This window comes from Phoca vitulina, unplaced genomic scaffold (assembly GCF_004348235.1).
Source record: "Phoca vitulina isolate PV1807 unplaced genomic scaffold, GSC_HSeal_1.0 scaffold60, whole genome shotgun sequence".
Lineage (NCBI taxonomy): Eukaryota > Metazoa > Chordata > Mammalia > Carnivora > Phocidae > Phoca > Phoca vitulina.
The window spans coordinates 5,590,323-5,602,110 of record NW_022589763.1 but is presented as its reverse complement, the minus strand read 5'-3'; the positions used below and the strand labels follow the sequence as shown (position 1 = coordinate 5,602,110).

The 11,788-nt window shown below is 46.6% G+C and overlaps 1 protein-coding gene across 5 annotated transcripts in view; it reads left to right on the top strand.

Moving 5' to 3' along the window:
• ANOS1 (anosmin 1) overlaps positions 1-11,788 on the top strand; it is a 696,329-nt gene that overhangs the window by 645,432 nt on the left and 39,109 nt on the right. For all 5 annotated transcript variants that reach the window (XM_032391219.1, XM_032391217.1, XM_032391218.1 and 2 more), the window contains 2 exons: positions 1,946-2,151; positions 5,075-5,219. In XM_032391219.1, the coding sequence (XP_032247110.1) occupies positions 1,946-2,151; positions 5,075-5,219 (351 nt within the window). The remainder of the gene's footprint in view (positions 1-1,945; positions 2,152-5,074; positions 5,220-11,788) is intronic.

Sequence of the window (11,788 nt, the reverse complement as noted above, 5' to 3'; positions counted from 1 at the left end):
TGTTTAGAGATGGTGGCATGGGGACAAACCAGATCCCTAGAAAGTGCAAGTACATGAGAGAGAAGAGGGAGGTCCCCGAGTTCAGGGGCTGTGTGCTGTCCTGTTTAGAGATGGTGGCATGGGGACAAACGGCGGGAGGGGGTTGCGGAGCGCGAGAAGAGAATCCGTGTCCTGCGGGACTGAAGGGAAATTCAGCAGAGTGGTGTCAAGTGGAGACTATGACTCAAAGAGAAGGTGCTGATGAGCGGTGTCACTCCGTGTGGACGATGGGAGTGGGGCTTCTCGGCGGCTCTGCTGAGCCAACACCACAAGGAACCCGGTGCTTCCCCTGCCCAGGCTAAGGGAAACCAGCGTCTTCCAGCTTACGCACAACTGAGTCATGTGCGCACCTCCTGTTTCTGGCCGTCGGGTGCAATCCTTTTCAAGCTGTAGCCTGCACAGAGATCATCTACTTCAGAATTATGTGTGCATTTTACATGGGAAATAGCTTACATAAAACCTACAGATACATATTTATGTAAATACATAAAACATACGCATACAGGGGCCCCACTGGGACTCACCCCATCAGCGCATCCCAGTGTATGTCTTGGGCGCTCCCAGAAGGTTCCTGAAGTTGACTGTTGAGAACCGCCCGATCGACGGTATCACGAAACGTGCTCTGGATTAGGCGCTTACCTGAAAGAGCAACTACGAAATGTTCTCGTTTTTAAAAACTAAGCAGTCAAGCAAACCTCCAACCCTTCCCTATATATCTCAGAGAAAAAAAGCAAGATATTTTTAAAAATAATTCATGTTTTCTTCATTCCCAAATCACAAACGGTCCTGACAGTAAAAACACGGGTATTTTTCCCTCGGTCTTCTTCATTTATATCAAGTTGGATACAACTTGTTTGCACTTCTGATGCAGATGGTATTATAATTCGAATTCTTGACAGCATTTTTCTGGGAAGACATCTTCAAACAAAGCCATCTGTAAATAATTTGTGGTGAGCGGCATCTACACTTGCTCACTTCATGGCAGAGAATGAAGGAAAGCCCGTCTAGCTTGTGCATATGTAGTCATCTTTGTTAGATATATTTAAAATGGAGATTTGTAGGGTAATAATTCCAGAGCCTAGTCTGTCTCTTGACAGCTGAGAAGGTTTTGGTTTATGTGACAAGCAAGAAATGGTGAAATTACGAAAATGGATGTTATCCGTATGTCATCCAATTTGTAATGTAGATTAAGAAAAAATGCTTTATTTTTGCTGATCTCCCTTGTTGCTCTTGCTGAAGCAAGGATCAAAAGCTACAGGGCCACCAAGATGAAAGCAATTACTTGTGAGAGCTGGATTTCTATCTTTTTCTTTCCAGAGTTTTCAAGCGCAGGTCTCCTTTGCTGACCTATTTAATGTCAACCAGCCTAAATGGAATTTTACCATGTTTTCTTTTTTTTTTTTTTAAAGATTTTATTTATTTGAGAGCACGCAAGCGGGGAGGGGCAGTGGGAGAGGGGCAGGGAGAAAGAATCCCAGGCAGACTCTGTGCTGAGCGCAGAGCCCGGCACGGGCTGGATCTCATGACTGTGGGACCATGACCTGAGCCAAAACCAAGAGTCCGATGCTTAACCGACTGAGCCACCCAGGTGCCCCAAATTTTACCATGTTTTATACAAACTTACCCATTTCTGTACAGTGAAAATTTAGCTGGGTTATAGTGGTTATGTAAATGCCTACCAGGAGCCTTCTGGATTACAAATATGGCCCAAACAATGTATCTGACTCTTTTGTAGTCCGTATTTTCATTTGAGGCTTACAGAGGAGGTTGTATTTGTTTTCAGCTTTTCTACATGTAAAGGGCAGCGCTCACGTGTTGACCATGTAGTCATTAGCCATACAAGGATATGGGTTTTGTTGTCACCTTGGTACTAGAGTATGTGGTTTGTCTTTCTCCTGGATTTCAGATCCATCTGCACCGCCCGCGCCGGCCAATCTCCGGCTTGCAAATTCCACCGTAAACAGTGACAACACCGTGACCGTGGCTGTGGTTTGGGATCTCCCCGAGGAACCCGACATCCCCGTGCATCACTACAAGGTGTTTTGGAGTTGGACGGTCAGCAGCAAATCCCTTGTCCCCACAAAAAAGAAGCGGAGAAAGACCACGGATGGGGTAAGTGGGCGCGAGAAGGAAGAGTGGCGTCTTCTTGCACGGTGTACTTGAACTCAAGGCGACAGATCGGAGGGTGGCCTCTGCTGAGCTCAGAGAAGGAATGGGTGAAAGAAAGCTTCCCATCCCCCTTTTTGGGCTGAGGAAGTACAGAGAACGGAGGGCCATTCCAGAAGTTTTGCCTTTGGCATTTTAGGTGAAAATAGCTGAATGTAGCCCATCGACCTACTCCTATCCAAATGGCAGCCACAACTCCAGGAGAGGAACAGAAATCATTTTGTCTTGACTGTCCAGTCATAGAAAATGATAGAACTCAAAACGTCTTTTACATTTACATCTTCTTTGGTTTTGTTTGAGATCCTTATAAATCGACGAGCAAACGTCCGTGTCTTTCCTGTCGCAGGGGATTTTCCTCATAAGCTAATCAGCTTAGAAAATGCATGTTTGACAATATATCTTTCTCATTGATTAAAAGAACTTGGAATCGTTTATTTTCCAGATGCCAAGAAATAAAGTCTCCACTGAACCATTTTCTGAAATGAGATTTCTATGAGAGTGAACATTTGGCATTGTATGAAATTCTTAGTGCAGAGAAAGGAGTTCCTCGGTTTCCTTTATTGTTAGAAAACTTACATAAACAACTTCCCTAATTTATAAGGCTGAATTCCATAAAAAATACATGTTTGAAAGTATTTTTTAAAAAGGATAACAAGACTTTTTTTTTTTTTTTTTTTGGCAGTGAAGATTCCGATTTCTGTGCCATTGAGAATTCTAAAACATGTGCCCAAAAGTCCGTATCCTCGATATTTAGCTGATGCCTATTTTGGTTTTATTTTTAAGAAACTTTCTGACAGTCCCATTCTTTATTTTCACGGACTTCACAATAAGCGATAATTGGCAACACCTGGTTATGTCATAGGAAGATTTAAAGGAGCTCAGGTTGTGGGATCATAGGGGTTGGAAGCAAAATGTGACCTGTGCCGTGGTTACAGGGTCTGCACGCACATGCACGCACGCACATGCACACACATGTGCACACACACACGGATGCCATCAGTCAGCAAACAGCATCATGGGTTACTAGGAAACTTTGCAGTTTATTTGTATTCTATATCAGTTAGATAAATAAAACTTGAACTGCAGATTTTCTTGAAGTCACTAATAGGCCAGGTGAGCCAAAACTGTAGGTCACTATCTTATGAGTGACTTACGTTTTTGGATCCACTGTAGGCAAGCTATAGGTCCTGTGGATCCCTAAATTCTCAATGTTAAAATCTGAGCAACTGAGATGAGGATTAGAAACTGAAGAAATCCAAAAGAACACGAGAAATTATGAAATGTTCTTTTTGGGGGTCAATAGGTTCCCATTCACTAAGATACCATTCTAATATCCTTGGTAAATAAGAAGAGGGGGATTTTTCAAGGGGATGCTCTTTCAAAAGTGCATTTTCTTTTCCTCAGGAGATAGCAGTTTGGGGAGAGTGATAAGCCATCCGACAGGACACCCCCAGTAGAAGAAAGTGAGAATTGGTAGTTCATGCAGACACACTCTCAGAGAGGTAGACGGTCCACCACGAGGCGCCGAGAGGGTTTCTCTGTGGCGGTACCGGGGCAGAGCACGGGCCCTGCCTCCCCGCGGAGACGTAGCCACGGCCTGGCGTCTGACGCTCAGACTTGCGGCTCGGCCATCAGCCTTCCAGAGCCAAACAGATGACAATGGCCGAGGTCTGATCATTCACCCCTCAAACGCCCAAATCGTAAAGCGAAGCCATCTATAATTCACAGTGAGCGTTACGCTCACGCTTCTGACATGCCCATGAAAAGCCTGTTCTCTTGCTGAAAAGAGATCTCACGAGACCTGAAATTATGATCCAAATGCGACCAGGTGACTGTGGAACTTAAACGCAAGAGTTACTTATGTGACTCAGTGCTTGATGATTCCAGACGAGACCCTTCCTACAGCAAGGACACTGTATGCAGGAAACTGGAAATACTCCCCGCTGGGAAGTGCGTGCGGCCGCTGGCCTGCCGTTGGGAGTTGTGTTACCGGTGCGCACTTCCTGTCCTTCGTAAATGTCAGTACCACCACCTAGGTTCTTTCTTGGCAAGCCTATAGTCAAGGAGCTCTGAATCTCATCACACGCATGGTAGTTTGACAAATGTTTGCATGGTAAGACGCACGACCTGATTTTTCTTCATTACAAGGTCTTGCAAGGGCGTTTCCTATCCTGTTTTCCTGTAACCCTTGAAAAAGCACCCGACTCAGAGTTATCAGACCTGTGCTCCTGTCTCGGAGCCTCGATCAGACACCTGGTTTGCTCCGATGTGTCACTGGATCTCTCAGAGTTTAGTAGAATTCCTGTCCGCCCTCCAGCTTCACTTAATGCTGCAGGTCACACACACGTGCTTGGATGAGTGCTTGGTATTAACAATAATGATGACAAAAAAATCTTGAAGCATTTTCTTAGGAGGATTTTTCCTACTACTTTTGATTGAAAGTCACTCAGAGAAGATTTAAAAGAAATATTAAAGAAATAGTGAATGTCAATTCATAATTTTTCCAGGTATGAGCCAACATGAGCTTCTGTCAGGTTATGACAGACCCGTCTCTTTTCTCCGTGAAGTGGTGTCTAGGATGGGAGGCGACAGAATTACTCATTTCTGTAGTATCGGAGAGGATCCAGTAATTAGGATAAGGAACCGTTTCCAAAGAATATGTTTGGCCATTCTGTAAAATTTATCTGGACGCAGAGTAAAACTGCATTTTCAGAGGCTCAAGATGAGGAGAACTGTGTGACCTGAGAGGATGAAGGCATACGCCGGGTAGAGGTGGATGTGTGCTTCCCGAGGACCATCTGGCTTCGGGATGAAGAGGACGGGCAGGGCAGGCTTGTAACGGGCTTGGCGCATCTTGTCTTCTCTGCAGTCCCAGAATTCCGTGCTCCTGGACAGACTCCAGCCGGACTACGGCTACACAGTGGAGCTGCAGGCCATCGCATACTGGGGGCAGACGCGCCTGAAGGGGGCCAAGGCCTCCCTGCACTTCACGCCCGTGCACGCCGCCAGCCGCAGTAAGTGCCCCGTGCTTGTTGTCGGGTGGGCACGAAAGCCAGGACTTGCCCCGGGTGGGGGGTCTCACCTGGAATCGTGACCCGGTAAATCTTGCGGGCGGTAAACCTACAATGCGGAGCTAGATGACCTCTAGAACGACCGTGCGTCACACTTTCCCCTTTGAAGTTTCTCTTTTGATTTTTATCCACTGAATATGCAATATTTTGGTGTCACAATGGAAATTTAACAAGAAAACTTAGGTCCCCTAAAAACGTGACAGGAGACACACCCGTTTTCACGGGTATTCCCCAGCGCTCACCATCCCTTCATCTTGCAGTTAGTAAGTTATTCCCATATTGATTTTCCTAGTTTCCGGCTTTCCTAAACTAGCATGTTTGCGACAAACTGTGCAAAGCAGAAGGAGAGTCTTACATGGCACTCCTATCTGAGCCAGAAAATAAGTTACTTTCCTGTTTCTGGCTTTGTTCACAAGAGGGGACAGGTCAGAGCCGCAGTGGAGAAGCGCCTGGCAAGGTTTCTGGGAACGGGGCAGATGAAAGGGGCGTGTGATGTTGATTCCCTACGAGTAGAGCCCTGTGGTGTCTGCCTTTCATCATGGGTCTGGTGCAGAGGGCAGAAGGATGGGCTAAAACCTTGTCTGAATTTCGGAGAGGTGAGCCTTGCTATGCAGAATTAGACGCGGTCATTGCTTGTAATTATCTTCTACCACCTGCGAAACATCGGATCAGAACGAGCAGGTCTGTTTGAAATGACGCTTTCAAAAAAGTTCTAGAAACAGAGCTTCCTACCTGCTTGAGAAACCGTCTCTTTGGAGATTAAATGTATTTGAAACAGTCTACGATATCTTTGTATGAGTCTGGGTATAACACAACTTTTACCTAAAACTTCTCATGGAAACTTTTCTATATGTTTAGCAACTTATACTGATTTTCCAATCCTGTCATCCGTCCATCCACTCCTCAACCTGGAATGTAGGGCTATGGATTATGACATTACTGTGTCTAATGATGGGGATACTTACTGTGTTAGACTCTCTTATATGAGAAACACAGGTGCACTGTAGAGTGTATGTACCGCATAGACCAAGTATACACGATCTGGTATAATGTACCGCATAGACCAAGTATACACGATCTGGTATATATGTGCCATGTGGTTGTGTGTGTGTGCTTGTCTGTGCATGTGCACGCACACACGCACGCACACACGCACATGTGTATACACACGCACACACGTGCACATGCACACACGCACACACGCATACACACACATACACATGCACACATGCATACACATACACACGTGCATACACATACGCACACACATATACACACGCATACACATGCACACGTGTATACACCTACATGCGCACACGCACACATACGCACACATATACACACACGCACACACATGCACACGTGCATACACACGCACACGCACACATGCACACGCATACACATGCACACACGCACACATGCACACGCACATACACGCACACACATGCACACGTGCATACACATACGCACACACATGCACACACGCATACGCATGCACACCTGCATACACATACACACGCACGTATACACACACGCACACATACACGCACAGACGCACACACGTGCACACCCATATACACACGCACACACACATGCACACGCGCACACATGCACACACACATAGACATGCACACGCGCACACACGCACACACATAGACATGCACACGCGCACACACACATGCACACGTGCATACACATACACACGTGCATACACATACACGCACACATGCACACACACATACACACGCACACACACATGCACACCATATACACATGCACACACACACAGGCGCACACACGCACATACACATTCACACACATACGCACACACATATACACATGCACACTCGCACACACACGCATACACATGCACACGTGCATACACATACACACACGCACACATGCACACATGCACGCACACACATACACATACGCACGCACACATGCACACACATATACACACGCGCACACATGCACACTCGCACACACACATACATGCACACACACTTGCACACACGCATACACATATACCCATGCACACACGTACACACATGCACACATGCATACACATATACAGACGCACACACATGCACGCACGTACACACACATGCATACAAAGACATACACACGCACACATACGCACGCACGTACACACACATGCATACAAATATACACACGCACACATACACGCACACACATGCACACGCACACACATGTACACACATGCACACATATACACAAGCACACACACATGCACACACATATACATATACACATGCACACATGCACACACAAGCAGACAAGCACATACGCACACAAGCACACACAAGCACATACATACACATGCACACATGCACGCACACATGCACACACATACAGATATACACATGCACACACACACAATCATGCACACACAGATATATACACACGCACACACATGCACACATATACACACGCGCACACATACACATGCACACACGCACACGTGCACACACATGCATACAGGCACACACATATACACATGAACACACATGCACACACATACACATGCACAACATGCATACACACATATACACATGCACACACACATATACACATGCACACACATATACACATGCACACACGCACACACATGCACACACACATATACGCATGCACACACACATACAGATGCACACACATACATGCACACACATATACACGTGCACACATACAAAACGCACACACACACGCATACACACAGATACATGCATACGCATGCACGCACACGTGCACACACACGTTATTGCAGCACTAGATGCATTCTGATCTCTGCCTAATGTTGAGTTTGGAAGATAAGCATGTACACAAGACCACATGAGCATCAGCCCATTGCACACGGAGCCGTGAGGAACCGTGGAGGCAGAAGACACCAAGGTGGCAGTGGAAAAGGAGAGCCCTGAAGAGCAGGGAGGCCCCCGCGGGCCCAGGAGGCATGGGCATCAGCCCACACGAGTGTGGAGTGTGTGCAAGCGCAGAGACCGGAAAGAGCCCCGAGTGTGCAGAGAAGTGAGTGCTGGGGGAGAAGGAAGGAAGGGGGAGTGGGAGGCTCTCCCTGGGTCTCCTGCAGCACACCGCTCCACCCTTCACCCTTCTGTTCACACCAGAGCCCGAGAGGCCGTCTTCAGGATTCTCTTCCCTTTTTCTCCAGAAATGCAATTCTTTAAAAAGTCCTTCTGTCTCTAATGTCAAATTCTATGTGGGATCTGTCAAATTCTTTGCCATGTTCAGGCCATTCCCACCTCTTTCTTAGAGTTAAAATACTTCCCTAATTAATATTTGTCTCCAGTCTTCCTTAACTATCCATTTTGTAGATGGCAGCCAACACGTGCTTTAGAAAATATTCACCATGTAACAGATCTCTCCCTCTTCTGAGTTCTGAGAGTGTCACCTCTTCATCTTCTCCCCAAAGTTCGTCCTTCACTCCTTTCCCCTTCATCCCTCCCCAGCTTCCTCCTCAGACCCAAGTCCTTCAGACCTTTTGTTCCTGCTACTGGGGATTTCGTCTGTCCTGTAAAGTAGGTTTGCCTTTTAGTGTCCTGGTTTTTCCGGTAAACAGCATTCCTTCCCCATTAGAAACTGGTGTGGGATTGCAGACTCCCATAATTTGTGTGCATTCCCGCAACTGAGAACAAGGAGGAAAAGAATCCGAGCTCAGCCGTGCCCTTGTAGAGGGCTCACCGTGGAGCGCCCCGTCATGGTCGCGCCCGGACCGAGCTGCGAGGGGGCTCTGGGGCTCTGCAGTTGCGCATCTCGGGCTTTCTCACTCTTCCTGGCCCATCGGGTCAGTGAGACCCTCGTGGACTAGCTTCGTCTCCCAACTTCTCCAGGATGATTGTAAACCTGTCTCTCACACCTTAAGCCATATTGCACAATAGAGTTCAGCTTCCTCCCTCTCGGTAAGGCACTCGGTTCCCCATAAATATGAACACATCATGTCTCTCTTCCCCTGTTCTGTACTGCAAGGCAGAAACATCCTTCCCTTTGGATATGGCAGACTGCACCATGTGGGGTGGAGGCCCACCGCTTTCCGACTTGGCAAAGAACATCCACCAAACCAAAATCTCATCTAGGTCACGGAACACGGATTATCTTTTGTTGTTGCACTCCACGTGCATACACACCGTGCACAGGCGTTGTTCTGGAAGTATTTGTGGAACAGGCTTAGTCAGGAATCCCTCTCTTACCTGCAACCGCAGTCAGCTTTCCATTGGACAGGTTGATTCTCAGTGCTAATGTCACTTTCTAATCATCTTTTAAAATTAGATAATGTTTTACCTGATCAATAAGGAGTTACAACAGTTAACCCTTCAAAGGCCACTTTATTCTCAGAATTAGCTGATGCCTCTCATGTGGCTTCAGAAAGGTGATAGAGGAAAAGTAAAAAATGAATAGTGCAGAGTACCTGTCATAACGCATATTGTTTAGTCTCAGGGTGTCCTGTGGAAGAGAAGGGCTTTATGAAGGATTATGGAGGACGTAGGTGAATATTTGTCAGGATTTCATATACTGGAGTTGATGTGCAATCTCATGAGGGCTAGTATATGACTTTTTAAAAAAGATTTTATTTATTTATTTGACATAGAGAGAGAGAGGGAATGAGAGAATAAGCAGAGGGAGCTGCAGAGGGAGAGGGAGAAGCAGGTTCCCCACTGAGCAGGGAGCCTGATGCGGGGCTCGATCCCAGAACCCTGGGATCATGACCCTGGGATCATAACCTGAGTCAAAGGCGGACGCTTAATCGACTGAGCCACCCAGGCACCCCTAATATATGACTTTTACAAGAACACTGTATATTTCATCATGGACCAACGAGAAGTAAAGAATAATTACAACTTTATAGTATAAGCCAGGGAAATTACATTTTATACAAAAGAGGGTAGTAAATGCCAGCATATAAATTACTTTTTGAAATACGTTTTCCCAGGTCTGCAGGCTACTCAGTGTTTCAATGACACAAATCCCTACATAAGCAAAAGCTGAGTGTTCATGCTGTGTTATAAAAGAGCCCCTCGAAGGAAGAAAGATGTAACACTCTTGAATGGAAATGCAGCTTGCTTTTTTGGAGGCAAGAGGATCATTTCCAGGGTTGACAGATTGCAAAGGTTTTATAGTTGCGTCAGGCAACTGGGGTATTCTTCTAGCTCTTAAAAATGGAGCAGAGAGGAGGAAATATGCTGAATCTCTTGATCTGTAAAATTATTCAGAATTTTGACGTTTGAAAAAATAGTGTACTCATTCAGTTCTCTTACCTTTGGGGCTATTAAAGAGTATCAGTCATACCTCGTATCTTTTCACAACACGTAGAAATGACTTTATTGCGTTTTGGTTTATTACTGACAGTGCAGGACACCCCCTTAGAGTCAGGGCCATGCTCCTAGGACAGAGGCCCGCGTCTCCCTGTCCTTCCCGTGTGGGGTGACTCGGCAACGCTAGTGTGCATGCATTTCAATAAAGCAATGGCATTTCCATCTTGAGATACAGAAAACTACGTCCTTGCCTATATGTAATGAAAAATAAAAGCATGTGTAGGACATAACAAAGTAGGAAGATAAAATTCACATAGAGATTAAACATAGTATCTAAACTTTTGCTTATCCATGGCAAATTCTCAAAGTCGCAGATTATTAAAGGGATTAGAAGCATAAATGGGCTTGTGAAGATCTTCAATCCTTAGTTGGCGAGTTAACAAATACTGTAGGTGTGACCAGCAGGATTCTTGATGTCCCCGGCAATCAGGAAAGGGATGAGTTTTGCCCGAGAGGCCTGTGAGTTCTGTGTCCTGGCCCAGCTTCTGTGTGCTCTGAGCTCTCCGTGCTGCTAGGCACACTGGCTCTCCCTGGGGGATGACCCAGCGCCTCTCAGAAAGTAGCTGGGATGCTGTGATTTACAATCAGCAGCATGTATTCGGTCTTCATCCCTGGCACAGAGACTCCATAAACATGCAAACAGACAGGAGGCTGAACGGGACAGTGAACACGGAGGTCTGGGGGAGAGCGGTGCCCCTGGGAGGGTGCGGAAGCTCTGTGTCCCTTCTCCCGGACCTGACTCTGGGCATCTCTTCATCTGCCTCATCCTGACTTACAGCCGTCTATCATAAACCGATAGGTAATTTAGGAAGTAAATGTTTCTGAGTTCTGTGAGCCACTCTAGCAAATTACCTGAACCCAAGGAGTTGGTGGTTGGAACCTCCACTTTATAGCAGGTAGCAAGGGTCACAGGTGACAGCCTGATTTGTGATTGGTCTCTGAAGTGGGGGGGGCAGTCCTACAGGACTGAGCCCGTACCCTGGAAGATCCAGTGCGCTGCAGGGATATGGTGTAGACGGTGTCAGAGGGGGACACCCTCCTCCCCGACGTGGATGGTGTCCGTAGGGGATCTGATGCCGTCTGCAGGGACATGGTGTAGACGGTGTCAGAGGGGACGTCCCCCTGACGTGGATGGTGTCCGTAGGGGATCCGATGCCGTCTGCA